The sequence below is a fragment of the Tauraco erythrolophus genome, chromosome 19 (assembly GCF_009769465.1).
Source record: "Tauraco erythrolophus isolate bTauEry1 chromosome 19, bTauEry1.pri, whole genome shotgun sequence".
Lineage (NCBI taxonomy): Eukaryota > Metazoa > Chordata > Aves > Musophagiformes > Musophagidae > Tauraco > Tauraco erythrolophus.
This window is the reverse complement of record NC_141483.1, coordinates 1-20,550: the sequence shown is the minus strand read 5'-3', so window position 1 is coordinate 20,550 and position 20,550 is coordinate 1. Positions and strand designations below refer to the sequence as shown.

At 44.7% G+C, this 20,550-nt stretch overlaps 1 protein-coding gene across 1 annotated transcript; it reads left to right on the top strand.

Annotated features, from left to right (window-relative positions):
- The first annotated feature begins 324 nt into the window (after positions 1 to 324).
- Positions 325 to 19,074, top strand: LOC147527374 (E3 ubiquitin-protein ligase RBBP6-like). The gene is made up of 11 exons (XM_086623698.1): positions 325 to 490; positions 4,475 to 4,574; positions 6,941 to 6,977; positions 9,667 to 9,711; positions 10,215 to 10,303; positions 10,422 to 10,506; positions 11,338 to 11,477; positions 12,386 to 12,561; positions 13,323 to 13,426; positions 13,631 to 13,722; positions 18,165 to 19,074. Exons 1-11 carry the CDS (start codon positions 325 to 327, stop codon positions 19,072 to 19,074), a joined length of 1,944 nt encoding a protein of 647 aa, XP_086479824.1.
- The last annotated feature ends 1,476 nt before the right edge of the window (positions 19,075 to 20,550 follow it).

Below are 20,550 nucleotides of genomic sequence, written 5' to 3'. Positions count from 1 at the left end.
GTTGGGTACAAGGGTCTCATCTTTCTTGGGAAGCCAGTAGACTGGTCACATCGCTCCCTGGGGTGTGACAGGCCCAGGGCTGATGCCCCCCCAAGTAGGTACTCGGCATTAGGACGGAGAGGGCAAAGCTGCCCCACCAACATGACGCTGCTGTTGTCATAATGCGTTGGGTGTCATAAGGCATGGGTGGGCAGGGGCGCAGTGTGCCGTTGCCAGGAACCCCCGTGCGGAACACTGAGACAGAGGTGCCCCAGTCGGCACAGCGAGCGGCTGGGCTCACCAGAGTAGACACTGTCACGGAGCAGGCAGCACCTGGCTCTGACCATGTCGTGTGTCCACTACAAATTCTTTTCGAAGCTGAGCTATGATACAATCACCTTCAGTGGCCTCCACATCTCCCTGTGCGACCTCAAGCGCCAGATCATGAACCGCGAGAAGCTGAAGGCGACCAACTGCGACCTGCAGATCACCAATGCCCAGACCGAGGAAGGTGCGTGGGGCATCGGGAGCTGCCTTGCTGGCAGTGGCACGGACACCGTGCGGGCTCACGGCTGCGGGAGCCGTGCTGTGCTCTTCGTGGCTCGTCCCCACGTAGCGTGGGTCAGCCCGGTGCCCATCCCGCCAACGTGCAGCGGGACAGGGAGGGCACACAGCACCAGGGATTAAGCTGAGTGGGAATAATAATGGGATTTGGGCACTGTCAGTAGCTGTGACCCATGTTGGGGCTTCAGCGCTGTGCTTTTGTAGTTGCTGTTCTGACAATGACCTGCAGATCTGTCTTGTAGACACGGAGCTGGGTGTAGAAGAATACGTGGCTGATGTGCCACATGTAGTGCTTAGAAAAGTTTGGGTTTCCTGGTTTTCTTTGAAATCTGGCAGAGAAAGCTGCAAGTGATAGGAATAGAACAGATGGCTAATTTGAAGAAAAAACATGATTTGGGTGACTGAGTTTTGTCTTCAACTTGTTTAACTCCACTGCGTTGGAAGAGCGGTTGTGTGGCTGTGGCAGACACTGTGGATCCAGACTGTGTCTGCGAGTTCTAATCTGTGCAGACCCTTTCGAGCCACTTGCACATGAGTGTTCTCTGTATCCAGATTATTCTTTGGAATTTCTTGTTAATACAGCTTCTTTCCTACACTGAAGACATTGTTGATCAGATGCTGTTGAGCATCATTTCACCATTCATTTCCAGCCATGTTTTGTTTTCCTGGTACTGAGCGTTTACAATACCAGGGCAGTACTGAGGTGTTACGGCAGAAAGTTTATGGTGAATACATGTGAGAAATCTTCTTAGAGAAGACATGAGTTCTTTTAAATCTAATAAATGGTGCTTGCTTCTGAGATGCTTATGGTTTCATATGACTTAGTACTATATTTCAGTTTGGTAACCTGCCATCTTGACGAGTTTGAATGGGAGTGAGGACTTTGAGATGGCCCTATAGCTCGCTGTTTATCTACAGATATTTAAACTGTTTTCAGGAGAATGTCTGGGAAGAGACTTAACAGCACAACATGAGGGGTCTCAGGGATGCCATGGGATTGCGTGACACACGTCGGGAGAGAGACATTGTGGAAGTCTTGACTTCTTCTAGTGGTGTTGAATAAAATTGTCAAGAGCTTTTGAAAGATGTTTCATCTGCTTTAAGGGCTTTGCTGCTGTAGGAGGCTCTCTGAATTTTGCCTTCAGTTGCTAATTACTTTCAGCTTGACAAACGCTAGCAGGCCGAGTGGCCGTCTGGCTGACGTCACTCCTGTGCTAGTTGGGTCTGTGTAACACAGAGCCTTAAAAGCTGGATGTTGGATGGTAACAGGCTGGGATGCAGCCCATTTATCTGCAGAAGAAAAAGTGTTTTGAAGTAGGCCAAACAGGTGGATTCTGTGATAGCAGGCAAGGAACAGAAAGCAAAGTTTTAGAAGAAAAAGTTATGCTTCTGCATGTGTTACCCCATGGAGTGTTACTCTACTCTACACGATACCAGCTGTGTGTTGCTTTGTTTTTGTACGTACTCGGCACTCAGTGAAGAGAAAGTGTCTGCTTCACCAGGTTCTGTTAAATGTGGTGCTGCCTAAAGGTGAGGCTAAAGAAGGAATGTCCTTCATGCTGTAAAGAGCATGACTCTTGTTTGAGTGACAGGATCCTCCTCTAGGTAGGTTGTGCTGCACTTGGACCTTTGTAAAATGACTATAAAATTTTAAACGTGGTAGATGAGGGACACAGAGGCTTACTGAAGCTTTTGTGAGGGTGTTTTTGATGTGAAAACGCAAACCCCCCAGTGGTTTTCAGAGCAAAGCTAGGGAATACCTTTGTGTAATAGATACGTGTGCCAGAATTTTGGTTTGTATGAATAACTGTGAATTTCAGGTTTTATTACTCAGGTGTAGGTGCTTCAACTCACCTTGAGAAGCTAAAGGAAAAAACTGGACCAGGATGTTCTGCCTAAATGGGATGTTTGGAGTTCTTACGTGTGGGCATAAAGTACTGGTGTTGTTCGAACTTTGTGCAGGAGTCCTGACTAAATATTGAAATGATCTTGGAAAGGATCAAGTGAACCTGAAGTGAAGGTGGCCTACCCATTCAGATCTTTTCGACTACTGTAACCTTTTACAGTTCAGCAGCTGTTACTTCTTGTAATGCAAATATCGTAACAGAAGCGATGCTAATAAAGCTGAAAGTCAACAGGATTTTAGATATGAGTGGAAAAAATGATAGGATGGACTCTTCTGAAGATGCTGGGAAGGCAAAAGGGATGATTGGGACCTATTTGAAAAGGCATGGGGGTGGGGTGTGTCCTCTTCCATGTTTACTATGGAGGCATGTTCTCTAAAGGAAGAATTCCCTTGGAAAAACCTATACTCAAGAATGATGATTTAAACTTGCCTCCTTTTAATATGATCTGAATTTCCTGACCTGTCTTTTGTAACAGATATTCTCCCAATGCTATGGAAGAACTGCAAGCTCCAGAAATCAGGTGTTTTGAGTACTCTTCCTGCCCCGTAGCGTTCTGACTCAAAACGCTTGGAGAATGTGCTATTCTGCTGGTCGGGCAAAACACAGAAATAAAACAACCAACCAAAAATGGGACTCTGAACTGGTCTTAATCCGGTGGTTTGTGATCTGGGCCGGAAAGAATACTTGGTGTGACTCCGTTCAGCGGGTAGAAATGGCTGCTTTGGGCTTCTGGAACTGCAGCTGGCATGATCTCCCAGTTGTTTGTCTGGGCCTCAGTATTGTTTGAGCTCCTTCTCCGTCCAAATGTCCCAGTGCTGGCCTTTCTTGACTGGTGGCTCTGTAATGGTGAGATTTTCCTTTTGAGAAGAGCTCTAGGGGTTGGTTTCAGGAGATGACTTCTCTAAGAGCTTCTGTTCTCATTATTACTAGGCCTTTCTCCTACAATTTGAAACTACTCTGGAGTCCAAGGGAAGGTTGGTGTTCGGTTCCCTAGGGAGGAAGATCAGGAATTAATTTCAGCTAAATGATTTCTGTTTTCTGCAGAAGCATTCTGCCTTTTTGAAATCGAAGTAACATTTTTATTCTATGGTTGGAATTATGTTCTCTGGTAGATATGTTTTGGTCTAAGAAAGGTTCCTGCCCGTAGGAATAATATACTGAAAACCAGAGTGAAATATTTATAATTCAGTAATTGTGAAATATTCCTATTTTGTGTGTGATTACTGAGCAAAATCACCCTGACAGAGCTTCAGGAGACTAGCAAGGGGTAAGCCAAGGCAAAGCATGGGCAGCTGCAGGAGCAGACTATTTTCAAAAGGCTTTTCAAGGCTGTCTGCATAAGGAGCTTTGTTGGAGTCTGTCTGCTCCGCAAAAAGTGAATCGAAGGAATTCCCGTCCCTTTGGCTAATTCCAACTAGATGATTAGCTTGAGAGGGGAGATACCACTTGAGCTTGAGCTGATTCTGCCCTACTTGTGCAAGCAAACTCAAAAAAAACCTAGAATGTCTGTGATTCAAATTCTAGCACTGCCAGTTCCGTTTCCATTTCAACGTAAAGCAGCTGAGAAATGTAGTAGTTGATGGATTAAGCTCCAGGAAGGAGACAGAGGTGGCCGACTCTCTGCAGTGTTCCATTGGTCTCAAGCACCAGCAGCGTGGGGGAATCACTTTTGGTGAACATCTTGTGCCTGTTTGGTTGCAGGGCAAGCTAAGCAGACCTTAGAATGTGGCTTATGCAGGTGAGACACTGCTGTGGTTTCTTTTTCTCCCAAGATCTCATTTTCCTGCTGGCATTCAAACTATTTAAAAACAAAAAGATTTTGCTGCTTGTGTTTGATAACCAAACTTGAAGATTTCTGGAAATGTAGTGTCAGTGTGTTGAGCCGATAAAAGCGCAATGTCACATCTAAAATTATCCTTTTAGAGCTGGAAGGGGATTCTCTGAAGTGCTACGTAATTACATCTTAAAAGACGTTGTTATGAACTGACTGATGCTTTTTTTGTGTGTATGAATGTTGTTTTCAGAATACACAGATGATCATGCGCTGATTCCCAGGAACTCCTCGGTTATTGTTAGGAGAATCCCTGCTGGAGGAACCAAAGCAACGAGCAAACCATGTGTTATGTAAGTATCCAGAAAGCATTGTGTTCTTTGTTAGGGGTTTCAGTGTGTTGACTTTTTCTGTGGATAGCATTCTGATTGTATCTTTCTCTTTGAAGCTGCTGTTTATTTTTGTTGTCCTGGGGCAGATTTGACTGTATCTGTCTCAAAGGTGACTGACATTTATAGGCTTGCTGGTTTAGGGGGTTCAAACTCCAACAACGGTAACTTTTAAGAGGGTTCTTTTGAGTTTGTTCTTGGGATTGACTGTTCTGAGAGTCAAGTTGTAGATCTGTTTCCTCTACACGAAGAGAAGGCTTTTATTGCCTTTATAGCAAAGAAAGATACACATTGTAGTGTAAACTTAGAATGTGTTCCCATCTCAGAAGAGTCTGATTCTCAGAGGTTAGCTCTTTCTCACATTTGGGAGAGGGCGGGATATGGCAGGTATTCTTAGCCATAAATCTGTTTTTTTTTCCACATTAGCTATAGAGGAAAGACCAAGGGTAGCCAGCTGGTGAGCCATGCAAACAAGAAGTATCATTTATAAGGGATTTCTGTTAGTTTCCTAACAGGCAAGAGAAAAAGAACAATATCCTCAAGTGTATTGCCTTTTGTGTGAGTACAATGAAGGAACAGTTAATCCTTTCCAAACTAGAACTCGGTTAGCAGTTTAGCACGTTACCAAATGTTATCCTTCTAAGTCTAAAGTTTTGCCATGTCTTTCTAATGTTGCTTCTCAATAAATCAAGTAGACTGATGAGTTACAGTGTGTCTCAAACAAACAGCACAGCAGCATCCTGGTACCCATGAAGCATTTGAAAGCAAAATCCCTGCATTTCTGTGGCTCTGCATGTAAACTTTGGGTCTGTTACTGCAGTAGTTGTTGCAGTGATTCCAGGCACTACCCAGGAATTGTGGACGCCACAGTGTTCGTTGTGCTTAGATACATGGCCTTGTTTGGGGGGTTAATTTGAGTATGTTTGCTTAGTGCTGTCTTGTCAAGGCACCCTCCGTTTCTGGTTGGATGGCACCCTCTCCTGGTACTGTAATGCTGCCCTAAAATGAGAGGATAGATACTGCCAGCATCCAAGATCACATAAACACCTGGATGTGGGGATAAGGAAAGAATGGCACTGCGGTTCTGGCATGGAAAATTAACCAGGCAGATGAGCTTTGCATTCCTTCAGCTGGAAACGTTGCCAAAACAACTGGTAGAGTGTTTAATGTTTGGGAAAAATGAATGTATGGTGTGATGGTGGAGAGGCCTTCAAACGTGCGTTACTCGAAACCTTGTGGTGTGTTCTTCAAGGGAAAAGGATGAAGAAACCACTGTGTGGTAATCTAAAGTATTTCCTTGTACTTCCTCATCTTCCGGAGGTTTGTGGCTGTCGTTGCGAGCCTGGTGCTGTTCTAGCACTGGCAGGAAGCACGAGCCTTTCCATTTGTACCGAAATTCCACGGCAGCCTTTGATGCCTCTGCTCATGGGACACTGGGGATGATGTATGAACTGTTTGCTAACGATATCAACTGTCGTATGTCTAGTTCAAGATGAAGAGCATGCAGATACAGATCAATGAGTCTGTGGAATATCACAAGTTTTACAATTTAAGGAATATTTCCTAAAATATGGTAGCATTTTCAAGCTTATCTTAAGAAAATTCTGGCAAGTAAGACTTTTTTTTCTTTTTTTATTGTCACAGGGCTCCTAAATTGCACAACATCCTGGGAACTGCTTTCAGGTGACTCTTCTACTACTATTTTTACTCAGTATAGCAGGTGTAGGACATTTGGCACTTTGGCACTTTCATGGCAGAACATTGTAGCTATCTGAACACGGTGCTTGGACTTCCATGAAGTCCTCTAAAGACTCCGCTGCTGACAGTTCTGTTATTTCCTTGTCAGATGACTGCTTTTTTCACTTCAGTAAACCTTTGCTTCTAAGTGTCTAGACGATCACTGTTCTTTCTGAGGAACTCAAGTACTCCATCTGGAACCCATTTGTAAACCAGGGATACACAGCTTGGCTAAAGTTACCTTCCTTTTGGATGGCTGAGTCTTTATGAACACGAAACTGTGGTACAGACTCCTTAATTTTGATACTGTCGTAGCAGAGACAAAACATCTGAGGACGTCCTCTTGCACTGTTGTGTTCTGTATCTGTAAGTCTTAATTTGTGACAAAGTAAAAATGAGATTTTGGGGAGATTTTTTAGTTGCACTGACTGTATCAAGAGAGAACAATTGATGAATAGAGATTAATTTCCACATTTTCTAGACTACCAGAACATAATGTTTTGATGTTCAGGGTTTGTAATCTATTTTCACTGCTTTACACTGAGTACAAGTGCTTTATTTAAAGTTCTCATCCCTTTTATTTCTTCTTCTAGAAGTCCAGCTGAATCAGGGAGTGGAACATCCAAAGCGGTACGGAAAAATGTAATCTCTCACTTTTTCCTATGCGCTGCACTTAATTCTAGTCAATGCAGCCTTGTATTAATTTTCCAAGCATTAACTTGATATATTTTCCAGGAAAGTGTAGCATGTGTTGTAAATATGCATTTGATTCAGCATAGTAAAAACTGAGTAATGCCATCATTTGTTCCTAGAACTGTATAATTGAAGTGATATTGTTTGGGCCCCTCTGAGCACATACATGTCTTTAACAGGTTGCCCTGAATTTGGATATCGTTGCTACACAAAGTGGTGTCCTAAAGTTCTGCATCTGATCTTTCCAGTTTATCTGATGAAGCAGTTTAGTTTGGTAGTTTGTCTGCAAATGAAAATATCTAAAACCCAGTGTACAAATATTGGCAGAAGGTTAGAGCCTGGTGCATTTCTGGGTACAATCCCTGTCATTTTCTTCATCTCTGCCTGCAGTCCATCTTTGGATCTGGGTGACTTCAGGGCTGGATGCTGCTCTAATTTCCTTAAAGGTTCAGCTTTCCTTTAGATAACATAGATGTCTCAAAAAAAAAAAAAAGGAAAATCCTGGAGTGGAAGGGAAGCCTCAGTGTCAGTTAGAACTAATGAAAGGAAAGGAAAGACAAAGCAAACACATTCCCTCCGTGTTTGCTCTGACGGCACCTGCGGTGGGCTGTGGGCAGGGTGGGAGCCTTGTGTCTCGCTGCACGAGCCCCCTCTCTCTCGCTGGCTGTGAAAGCGCTGCAGCCTCAGGTGCCTCTGGTGTTGGAGACACGACTGGCTTTATTCTTGAAGCTAACTCAGGTCTTGGTCTAAAGTATGGGAGCTGTGGTTTGTTTGGGTGTTAGAAATACGTGTATTATTGTCTGTATTTCAGAGCAGATCCTGAGTCTGAGTGTGGTGGGAATAAAGCACAGGAAAGGTTGCCAGTTCTGGCTGACCAGTAAAGCAGTGAAACTAAAAACGGTTAGATTTGTTTTGAAAGGATACACAAAGGCTTATACTCGGACTGTTGCTTCGTTGTCTTGCTCTTATGTTTACTGTCATTCTGCACTTCCAAATTTGTGCTGCTGCCCTCCTGTTACTACAGGCAAAGCAAGAACGTGGGTCCTTTTTGGATGAGTATGACTGCTTCAGCAACTGCAAGGACCTCTGGTTGGAATTGGTCCTCAGAGGCTGCAGAAATGCGGAGAGTCACGGCCGTTGGTTTAGCACCATCGAGCACAGCTGTGATCCTTCCTGGCTGAACTTCTAGTTTAGCCAAGCTGTCGGGTTTTAGGGAACCACTGTAATTGAAAAGGAACACTCCAGCAGTAAGATTAGCCTTTTTCCTCCTATTTTCTGTCCCTTTTCCCACTCGTTTTGTGTCAACTTCTGTTTAGCCTTCTATTTGAATTGCGAAGAAGAATGTTGGATCATTGGAAGATGGCTGTTGGTCAAACGTACTGAGTAGTGCCTTAATTATCTATTTGCTGCTTTTGATAACTGTTTAGCAGAAAGAAGTTCTCTGACCCCCTTTATGAAATCAGACTGTTGCCCTCAGGCCATGGAATAACTCCTTCCTTCAAAAAATCCAAGAACGAGTTAGTAGTTTAACTGTTATGCCTCAGGTACTGGTCAATCCTAGACTGTGGAATGCTAGAGTCCAAGAGAGAGCTCTCCTAAGTTTTTGTTTGCTTCTGAAAAACCACAAAATGAGTGACTGTACCTGCCCTAGAGAACATAAGCCTGGTTTTCCACATGTAAAACAGTGTGGCATATGGAGCATGATGCTTCAAAAGACTCAATCAGGCTTCCTTTGTAACAGAACTAGGTAGAACATGTTCTGAAAAGAAAGAAAGCTGAATCTTCTGGTAAGACTTGAGTGGAAAGAAGGTCTCTTTTTCCAGATCTGACTATTCCTCTCCAAAGGCACATTTTCAAAAACTTTTTTGTTCATCATACAGCAACGGTGTATGTGCTTTCCTAAACATGTACAGAAGGAACGATTAACTGGAGTGAGGAATCCTCTTCTGCAGATAGATATTTTTTTCCCCAGCGTCTGCTAAAGCTGCTCCCTTGAATTCTTCCACTGCATAAGGTACTAAAGGACAAGAGCTTTTTCCACGGAAGGATTTCAATCTCTCTTCTGATCAGTTTAGTGACCTCTTGAGGAGAGCCGTTCCGTTCATATGGTGACACTTTCTTCTACGTTTTTGAATCACTTAAGATATAAGCAGCAGTGATTCGACTGTCCTGAGAATGTTTTACCAGCGTAAGCTGAACTGCTGCCTGTGGCACAATATAATGCAAGGTACCGGAGAAGGAACAAGGGAAGAGTTACCCTTCTAACTTGTGAAAAGCTGCCCTGTGTGATAGCCTGGCCAGACACTTTAAAACTTACTGAGAGATGAGGCAGAGTCCATGTCTCAGGGCAGATACGTCTGTGCCTGCCTGTACACAGCAGGCAACTCTGCTGCGTTCCTGAAGCATAACCCTGGGCATTTACAAACGATGAGACATAAACGGATTAATGTACCACCTACACTGAAAATAACTTTCCTGGAGTGATGCTTCCTTCTCAAAGAAACTTGGATTGTTGGAAATGCCTCTTTCAGAGGACATCATGCAGACTTGAAGAATGCAGTACAGGTTAACTCTTGCTATGTTTTGATCATAGAACTTGAATATGTGCTTCATTTTTTGTGAACAGATTCATGACTCTTCTGCACCTATGTCTCTGGCCCAGCTTATCAAGGTATTGATATATTCTTGTCAAATAGTTTAAAAATACCCAAGTTTTTGCTTTGTATTTTTAAGTCTTATACTGTGATCTATAGCTGGATAACTGTTGTAATGTGACAAAACTGTAATTTTGTTTTTAATAATTTAAAGTATTTTAACTTTCAAATTGTAGTTTCAGTTACAGTTCAAAGTGTAATTTTTTCTGCACATAACTTCAGTCCACTTGGCAGGAAATTGGATTGGTTCCACAAGTCTTTAAGTAAGGCACAAACAGTGCCTATGGTTTAGAGTGCCCAAGAATGCTCTTTTCAAGTAGGTTGACAGGCACATAACATCATGTCCTGGGGTAAGGACTCCCCAGAACATCTTCAGGACAGCTCTGTTTTATAGAAATTGCAGCTGTTTTCCTGCAACCTCAACCAGCACTGTGCTGGTCTTTGCAGGATTGGGTGGGTGCTGCTGTCTTGGCTGTGTGGGCTTAAGTGTGTTTTCTGTCAAATAACTCCTGTTAAACAGACTGCCAATCTGGCTGAAGCCAACGCTTCTGAAGAAGAGAAAATAAAAGCTGTGATGATCCAGTCTTGCCAGGAATATCATCCCATCGAGTAAGTGTGGATAATGGCAAATCTGTTCTTGGGAGACTAGAGAAACTTTGTAGAGGTGTCTGTTTTGATGAGACACACACATTCCTACCTTTTTCTTTTTTTCCAAAAACCCTTTTAGTTCCATGAAGAAACCTCCACCATCTTATACGTGCTTCAGCTGTGGAACACCTGGCCACTATAGAAAGGACTGCCCGACAAACAGGGTAAGACTCAGGGGGACTGTTCGTGTTCCTTAGGTTGTCATTTTTTTACCTTGGCACAAATACATGAATGCTTAATCAAGAATTGTTTCTCTTGGGGTGAAATACAAAGGTGATATATGGCAATGTTGCAAAGCCCTTCAAAATTCAAGGGAAACCTGGAATTCGAAATGCCAAATGTACTTTTCTCTAGGTCACAGACATTAAATACGTCCATAGGCCTTTCTCTGTGACCTTTCATGCTTAGTTTTGTATATTTCAGTATTACTGGAGATTGTTCTGGTTTTAAATCTTTTTTGACGACAATTCACAGGTTTTAGGGTTTCATCTAAAACCAAGATGTTTCCATTGACCCCATCTGTGGAATGTTTGCGTGGTTTTAATTACACAAGTCTCTGGTTGAGTATTCCTGCCGTTTTATTTTAGTCACTGAATGTACGTGCAGGAGGTAGGAATTCAGCCTTCCTCTGTTGATGGTGATACGAGTTTCCGAGCGACTGATTCAGAGCCCTCTCACTCTGAATTGCACTTTGGAGGAGGAGGAGGAGCGGGTTTGTGTCTCTTCTCTGAGTGGGTTGTGAGCCAAGGGCTGTTTCACCCTTCAGGAGCCTGAGGTTAAGCCAAAGAGTGTTGATTTGAGTTCAAACCACTGCTCAAGCCTTTGGAACATCTTGGCTATATTCTTTTAGGAAAATAAGTATTTTAGTTGAGCAGCCCTTAGCTAGGTAAAAGGAGAGGGTTAAAGGCTTTTGCTGCTTACAGTAACCACTGAAATGTCATTTTAAGTCTGGGCCTCAAAATCTTGAGATCTGTCTGCATTTCTTCTTTTAACAGGACAAAAATGCTGGGTCTGTTCCCAGAATTAAAAAGAGCACGGGAATTCCACGGAGTTTCTTGAGGGAGGTGCATGATCCGAACACAAAGGGCGCTATGATGGCAAACGATGGGAAATACGTGATACCAATTATTAACGCGTAAGTACGGGGCGCGTTGGGCTGAACAAGGTGTGAGCGGGAGAGACCGTGTGTCCGTGTCGGAGGGCAGCGCAGCCAAGTCGGCCAGCACCTGTAATGCCGGGGGAGGAAATACTGTCAGTGTGGCCTTAACTTTAAAATCTCTGATACTTTCCAATATTAAATAAAGTGGTGCTGCTGCTCATGCCCCTGGGAGTGGGTTAAACTTGTGGCGTGCTACGAATCTCCATTTCTGCCAAACATTTCAGCAGTGTTTGCAGTGGAGCTGCTCTCGTGGAAAGCTCATTTTGCTTCTGGTTTCTGTTTCAAAGGCTTCTTGCCAAATTTGACAAATAGCTGCTGGACTGAGATTTCGTCCCCTGCTGACTTTTATGAAATCCCATGTGTGAAACAGACTGGTTTTCCTGTTGCTGTAAACTCAGAAAATACTACTGTGTGCTGGCAAGAGTGGCCATTTAGAAACACACTTGGTAGCACTGCTCTTTTTCTGTCATGGATCTTCATTTCTAGAACCTGTAACAAGAGACACCTTTTGTCTCCGAGTAATTACATTTTATAGACTACCTTTATCCTGAGCCTGCAATTTCCATTTACCCTCTGGCAAAAGAGAAGTGGGATTCATTCCACTTGATTTCTAGCTGTCAAAACATGATTTTTCTAGTCTGAGTTAATTTCTTTGTTGATCCAATGAATGGGAGAGTTCTGCCGACAGAAAATTTTTCCCCCCTCCCTCTTTCTGTGTTGTTGCTGTAGAAAAGTAGTTTCAATTAAATGCCTACATTTTAGAAGGCTGATGTGGAGTGACAGTTCCACCTATTATCTTCCTTTGATAAAATCCAAAGCATGAAGAATTTTTCCTGTATCCATCTTTAACCTTTTTTCTTTTTCCTTCCCCACCCCTCCTCCAGGGAAGCTTATGCTAGAGGAAAGAAGGAGAAGCCTTCCTTTTCACCGGAGGAGCCGTCGTCCTCCTCCACCTGCTCCACAGATCCTGTTCCAGAGGAGCTGTTATGTCTCATTTGTAAGGAGATAATGACTGACGCAGCTGTCATTCCCTGCTGTGGGAACAGTTACTGTGACGAATGTAAGTGTTATTCCCATGTTTGTTAAAGCATAACATGAAATCTGGTCTTCTGAAAGCAGAAATAGCAGGTAGTGGAATTACTTTGTTACCAGTCCTATTTAATACTTCAGTATGCCCTGAAAAAGAAAAGGACTTTTCTTGTATAAATGAATTAAAAAAAAAAAAAAGCTGAAAGCTTTTTTCCCTTTTCACCCATCTAGTTAAATCTTCTTTAGATGCTGAAGGACAGCAATGCAAGGAGCGCATAACTGCGCCAGTGATCACAGTATTAGATATTGAATGCATTCAGGATGTCCACTAAAATGATTTATCTCCTATCAAAATCTTTAGCCCACTCTGGTGACTCGCTGTGATCTGCAACAAACGGAGACTTGGGCATTTAATCCACATTCTTCTCCACAAGGGAGTTGGGTAAAACCTTCAGAGCTCAAACCTACTACTGTTTTTTGGGATGTGTTTATTCATTAACCTTGAGCTTGGTGACTTCTCACTGAACTAGATAGTGGAAAAAAGACTAGTTGAAACCTCAGGGCACAGCCTAGGCTCCATCTCCACAGGTTACAACAGTGAAACATCACAACTGTGTAGTTATTTGCTGCAGACTAGACATTTGTTACACCATTGAACATTTAGTGCTTCATGCTCTCCATTCCAGACCATGTTCACCCGTTAATGATGTATGTGTTGTTATAATTGATTAGAACACCCAGATTTTCCTCCTTTTAGCTCAAAACTCTTTTGATGATTCTAATTATTCACAGGTATCAGAACAGCATTACTGGAATCCGAGGAACATACGTGCCCAACGTGTCATCAGACAGGTGTTTCACCTGATGCTTTAGATGCCAACATGTTCCTACGCCAGGTAACACAATGACTTTGATGTCAACTGTTTGTAAGAAAAGTCTATTTGTAAAAAGCTGAAAGGGAAGAAAATATTAATTTACATCATTTATTTTAGGATTGATAGCTTTTACAGGAATACACAAGTAATTTAGCGTGGAGGCTTTTGTTCGTACATCTACTGAAGTATTGTAATATCTTTTTGGAAATGTTTTCCTGCCTCCAGGCTGTGAACAACTTCCACAATGGAACTGGCTGCACAAATGGGCTCCACCAGCAGATTCAGCAGCAACAGCAGCAGCCGCTGCTTACGGAGGAGTAAGTATTTGGCTCAAGGAAGCTGTGTAGATTTTCATTTTTGTATTTCAAAAGCATATCAGACTGCAGCTACACTAAAGAGCATCTGACATAAGCCAAAACGACATAACAAGACAAGTGTAATTTGAATTTGTAGAAGCTGTGGCTGCCCCATCCCTGGCAGTGTTCAAGGCCAGGTTGGATGAGGCGTTAAGCAACCTGGTGGAGTGGAGGGTGTCCCTGCCCATGGCAGGGGGGTTGGAACTAGATGATCTTTGAGGTCCTTCCAACCCAAACCATTCCATGATTCTATGAATACTCTCCCTAAGACTTGTACGAATTCTAAACTGTTTTTGCTGAAATAGGATGTTCCCCTTGTGCATTTGCATGCCGTGTGCATTTTCGCGTATTGGCCATGGTTTGTTTCTTGGTAATAAAGGTCAAACTATAACTGTCAGAAAGGTCAAACTTATTTTAACAGGCAAAAGAAAAAGTCAAGACTTGATGAGTTTACAAATGATTCTGCTAAGGAACTGATGGAACATAAAAAGATTCAAAAGGAGCGTAGGCGTTCGTTTTCCAGATAACTGCTTACGTGTGTAATGGAGAAACCGATTGTCTAGAGGAATCAGGAGGAGTTCCTCACCACCTCTCTGTCGTTAGATGGATTGGATGATTCCAGGGATTAGCAGTGAGAGGAGTTTCATATGTAGGTTACTAGCTCAAATATGGCAGAGGTAGTTGACTGATAGTTATAATTTGGCAGCAGCTGTTAAGGAACAGGCATCTCTGTCGTGGTTTTTGGACTGAGGGTCGAGACAAGAACCGAGAGGGAGCACCCACCAAACATGGTCTCGGGCAAAACATGACTCAGCCTTTCTTCATAAAAACAGAAACAATTTATTAACAGTTACTAAACAAAAGACAAAAGGGAACGAAACCGGTTACTTGAGAGGAGAAAGAGAAAACAAGGCCAGATCTTAAAACAACACCTCCCCACCCCCTATTTTCCTTTCGTTCCTGGCTCTGTCTTCCCCCCAGCGGCGCAGGGAGACAGGGAATGGGGGAGTACAGGTCAGTTCATCCATGTTGTTCACTGCCGCTCCTTTCTTAAAGGAGGAGGAGTCTTTACACCATTTTTCCCTTGCTTCGGTGGATCCCCTACTCACAAAGAAAAAGTCCCCAAACTTTTCCAAAGTAAGTCCTGCCCGCAGGATTGCAATCCTCCCCATGGATCGCACCAGTTCGGGCTTTACCAGTCTCGGCCTCTTAGGGAGCTGCTGCCACTCGCGTCGGCGTGGGTCGTCCCACGGTCTCCAGATGCCTCCACGACCTCGTCGTGCATTCCATGCCCCATTATCAACAGTACCTGGTCGCGCATCCCCTGCTCCACGACCTCTCCTGGGCTCAGGCATCTCCTTCCCGACGTGGGTTTCTCCACAGGCCACGAGTGGGTCGCTGCTCCGCCGAGTACACCCTGGCTGCAGGGGGGCCGCCTGCCATCTCACACCGATTTGCAAGGGAAGCCTCAGCTCCAGTACACCTCCTCCTGCTCCATCTTTGCTGACCCGGTCGTTGTGGTTGTCTTCTCTTAGATATTAATCCTCTCTGGGGAAGCTCGGCCCGGCGGGCACCCCGGTAGTGGGGCGCTTACCGAGTCCCCCATGCGGCTCCCCCGGCGCCATCTTGAGCACATGGCGCCGGCCCGGGCCCGAGCGGCCGCTCGGCCGGGAGCCGGGAGCGAGGGCAGCGCCCTCCTGCTCTCTCCTCGCTCCTGAGCAAAAAGCCCTTTCCCGCCCCTTTGTCCCAACTTAAATAGGGCAATTCGCAGAGGCGCCGCCTTGGCTCAACCTCCCCCGGGGGGGATGGGACTCAGATCTGGTGGCACAGGGAGCAAATCCCCTCCCCTGCCACCAGAACACCCCCCCCACACATCAAACTATCACATTCCACCCCTCGCCTCTGCGAATTCCCTATTTAGGCACAACTTCACTTAAAACATTAAACAAGAACACACATTTCACAAACAATCCACCCCTAGTCCCTTCGCCAAACACAACAATCAAAGTTTCCCAAGGTCCCTCTGTTTTCACTACTCTGAGTCATGTTTTGCCCGTTACCTCTCCCAATCACTATTCCTATCTCGAATTCCTCAGCCCCACGTTGGGCGCCACAATTGTCGTGGTTTTTGGACTGAGGGTCGAGACAAGAACCGAGAGGGAGCACCCACCAAACATGGTCTCGGGCAAAACATGACTCAGCCTTTCTTCATAAAAACAGAAACAATTTATTAACAGTTACTAAACAAAAGACAAAAGGGAACGAAACCGGTTACTTGAGAGGAGAAAGAGAAAACAAGGCCAGATCTTAAAACAACACCTCCCCACCCCCTATTTTCCTTTCGTTCCTGGCTCTGTCTTCCCCCCAGCGGCGCAGGGAGACAGGGAATGGGGGAGTACAGGTCAGTTCATCCATGTTGTTCACTGCCGCTCCTTTCTTAAAGGAGGAGGAGTCTTTACACCATTTTTCCCTTGCTTCGGTGGATCCCCTACTCACAAAGAAAAAGTCCCCAAACTTTTCCAAAGTAAGTCCTGCCCGCAGGATTGCAATCCTCCCCATGGATCGCACCAGTTCGGGCTTTACCAGTCTCGGCCTCTTAGGGAGCTGCTGCCACTCGCGTCGGCGTGGGTCGTCCCACGGTCTCCAGATGCCTCCACGACCTCGTCGTGCATTCCATGCCCCATTATCAACAGTACCTGGTCGCGCATCCCCTGCTCCACGACCTCTCCTGGGCTCAGGCATCTCCTTCCCGACGTGGGTTTCTCCACAGGCCACGAGTGGGTCGCTGCTCCGCCGAGTACACCCTGGCTGCAGGGGGGCCGCCTGCCATCTCACACCGATTTGCAAGGGAAGCCTCAGCTCCAGTACACCTCCTCCTGCTCCATCTTTGCTGACCCGGTCGTTGTGGTTGTCTTCTCTTAGATATTAATCCTCTCTGGGGAAGCTCGGCCCGGCGGGCACCCCGGTAGTGGGGCGCTTACCGAGTCCCCCATGCGGCTCCCCCGGCGCCATCTTGAGCACATGGCGCCGGCCCGGGCCCGAGCGGCCGCTCGGCCGGGAGCCGGGAGCGAGGGCAGCGCCCTCCTGCTCTCTCCTCGCTCCTGAGCAAAAAGCCCTTTCCCGCCCCTTTGTCCCAACTTAAATAGGGCAATTCGCAGAGGCGCCGCCTTGGCTCAACCTCCCCCGGGGGGGATGGGACTCAGATCTGGTGGCACAGGGAGCAAATCCCCTCCCCTGCCACCAGAACACCCCCCCCACACATCAAACTATCACAATCTCTCTTACTGAAGCTTCTCTGGAACGACATCCTTCACCCCCTGAGCCATGAGGAGGCAAGAAACTGAACAGGGTGTAGGTGCTGGATGCTCTGCATCTCCCTATTCTGATTGTAACCATCACCTCAAAGCACTTGGCAGGAGATAGGTGAGAGAAATGATCTTTCTTTCCTCTTCCATTTATCTCCTGTGGATGCGTGGGGAGATTTTAACCTGGACTGCAAACTGACGGCTTTCGCTAGTAGTTTGGTGACATTGTTAAATTATTCTTAGGAAATAAAAGATCAGACTTGTTGTTAAGGAAATCTTACATTGGTGGAGGATTTGGAGAGGAGGAATGATGCTAATGAACATACGTGTAACAATGTGAAATGGTTCTTTAAACAATAATAAAAGAAAAACTGGTAATGGCATTGAGTCAGGGTACAAGGGGCTGAGTTTAGAAGCTTTTAGTTATGATTTTTCTGGAAATGCAGTCGCCATCCTTGGCTAGAGCTACTATGTGCAGGATTTTGCTCGGATGCCTGGCTAGAAGGGTTGATTCAATAGTCCTGTGTGTAAGGTGGCAGCACACGTATTTTGCATCCTGCACAAATCACCAAATAAGCAGTGCAGTTAAACAGACCAAGGTGGCCTTTTAAAATTGAGGTTTCCGGTCTTCGGGCTGAATCATGTTTTCTTGATAAACTTTGATGCTGCTTGATGTAGCCATTCAGACTTGCTCTTTTTGCATCTTACTGCAACAAAAACGATTTGCACTGTGGGTAGTTGCCGAGTAGTGAAAAACGCGCGCGATCACGTAGCGGTAGAGGCCAGTATGCAGCACCTTGAGTAGATCAATAGCTGTGGTAGGTCATGTGCCAGAAGTGGGTGGAACTAGACTTACCCGTCCTGTGTGTTTTTACACTAACAAAGCAGCAGCTGGTCTGCCTTGTCAGCAGAAACTGTGACATGTTATCGAGTTCTTCAATTTGCAGGAGCATTATGTCAGCAGCTGAAAGAAGCTGTGACATAAGCACATGGAGAGGCCAAAAAAAACCCAAACCAAATTTGGGAGGGAAAAAAATTGTGGAGAGTGACTGTTTTGAATTAACTTCATTTATTTTTTTATGTTGTGTTTTTTTGAAGGTCCAAGTCTCCCTGCAGTGCATCGTCTTACTCTCAAAGTTCATTTACCAACTCCCAGTCAAGATCAGGTTCTTCTCAGTCTCAGTCCGACTCTGGATCATCTAGTCATTCCAGTTCTCATTCCTACCTGCGATTGCCACCATATCCAAGAAAAGGCAAAGAGAAGAGTCATAATCGTCGTTCTAGGTCAAGGTCACGTGTGTCTCACCATTCAAGGTCACCCTCATACAGAAGATACCGTTCCCGGTCAAGGTCTCCAGTATTTGGAGGCCAGTCTGCTGCTGCACAGACTAAACCTCAAGGGAAGGGAGAAAGGGAGCACTTTAACAGGTACAACAGAGTTCCATCATATCCCATTGAAGCTTCCTGTGGCAGACCTGCTGACTTCAGAGATCCATCTGAAAAGGCAAGATACAGAGAACGGGAAAAGCACTATAGAGAACGGTATGAAGACTTCCGCAAGGGCTGTGCTGTCAGCCCTCAAACTCCACATCCAGCAAAGAGAGAGAACTGTTCTCCAGACAGTTTTGGTCCACCTGGGAGCAGACAAGACAATCTGCCGTATGTTCAGCGATGTAGAGAGGAATATCCTGGCAGGCAGAGCTGCAGAAATCGTAACAGAGGTGGAAATTACCATGAAAAAGAGAAGGAGGTGGAAAGTCCACTGGGAGATGGCAAACGAAATAGACGTAAAAAGCACCGGAAGAGAAGAAACAGGGATAAGAATGAAGGATTTCCCAATGCCGTGTTGTTAGAAGGTGCTAGAAATCCAAGACAGCCAGTTACAGCAGAAGACATAGATGTGGCTGTTCCTCCTAAGAAAGACACTACAGCCTCCCAAGAGACAGTGGACAGAGATAATGAAAAATCTCTTCAGATGGAACCTCCTGTGAAAAAAGTGAAGAAGTAGCCAACATTATTTTTTTTTCTGTTCTTAATTCTTCTGCATATTAAATGTTTTCAAATGTTTTTGAACTCATGCATGCTCTTTATTTGGAAAAAAAAGCACACAGCATCAATTAGCTTTTCCCATTGTTTTGCTGTAGCTGCCAACCTTTCCAGAGCAGAGCTAGGCTGTAAAACATTTTTTGCAAAAAGAGCAAGAGAAATCTCAAGAAAAGATCTGCCCCGTAACAGTCCAATTCAGTAGAAGCACCAATGACTGCAAACATGACCGTTGAGTAACTCAGTTGCACTAATGAGATGTTCAGAGGAGCTTACTGCACTGACTTAAGACCAAAATCTTCACTAGAAGGTAGAACTAAATGGGCAGCCTTCTCTCTAGATTTCTTCGTTAGGAACTCGTAGCATGAATTATGTGTTACTGTAATGGTTTGGTTGTAGTCTGAACCTATTTGCTAATTCTGATTTGGGGATTTGCTCTAATTAGATACTACTTTGACAGTTCTGATCTTAGTCATACCAATCACTTTTTTTACATTTAATAAAAATATTAAGAAGTGATTTCAAACAACAAAGAACATAGGATAGAAAGAAACTGTGCTATAGAAAGAAAGACCCTACTGCAGAGAAGCAATCCCATCAAAGAAACACTACGGGTGTTTAGCAGTCAGCAGGATATAAGTAAATACAGAATTTCTTCCTTAGATTATGCTCACAGATTCTCTTCTACGTGCGTGTTGTCCACAGCTAATGTTCTGCCATGTCATGTGTTCTGTGTGTCTAAGTGAACAAGACCTACCTGTTGCTTAAAAACAGGCGCTGTGGTGGTCAAGGTTCAATAAAACTCTCCCAGAAAGCCTGGGCAGTATTTCCCATTTGGCTGGCTATAGAGGAGGACCACTTGTCCTCACAGGCACTGCTTGCTTCACTTACTTTAGGCAGAAAAAAATAAAGACAACCTTACGTACACCGCACTTTGCAGGAAGAGGGTCCCACCTTTTCCTCTTTCTGCTGTAATACATCCTCAGCTCTTGATGATTTTGTCAGTGCTACACGAATGGCAAAGAGACAGAAAAACACCCACACATCATAGATTTCATAGATTTCTAGGTTGGAAAGACCTTAGAGATCATCAAGTCCAACTGTCCCTAATCCCCATTAAACCATATCGCTAAGTAGATCATCCACCCTATTCTTAAACACATCCAGGGATGGGGACTCAACCACCTCCCTGGGCAGCCTATTCCAGTGGCTGACAACCCTTTCAGAGAAGAAATACTTCCCAACATCCAACCTGAATCTGCCCTGACTAAGCTTATACCCATTTCCTCTTGTTCTATCACCCAACACTAATGTAAAGAGCCCCTCCCCCACCTCCCTGTTGCTCACCAGCCTGGGCTGCGGCACCAAGGACGCTGTTGCATCTTCCACAGCCAGGAGGAAATGGCCTGCCTCTTGTAGGCAGGATAGGTACCTTGAGTTA

Coding starts and splice junctions, on each gene's coding strand:
- LOC147527374 (XM_086623698.1), top strand. CDS start 325: ATGTCGTGTGTCCACTACAAATTCTTTTCGAAGCTGAGCTATGATACA. Junction 11,478..12,385: donor GTGATACCAATTATTAACGC/GTAAGTACGGGG, acceptor CCCCTCCTCCAG/GGAAGCTTATGCTAGAGGAA. Junction 13,723..18,164: donor CAGCCGCTGCTTACGGAGGA/GTAAGTATTTGG, acceptor GTTTTTTTGAAG/GTCCAAGTCTCCCTGCAGTG.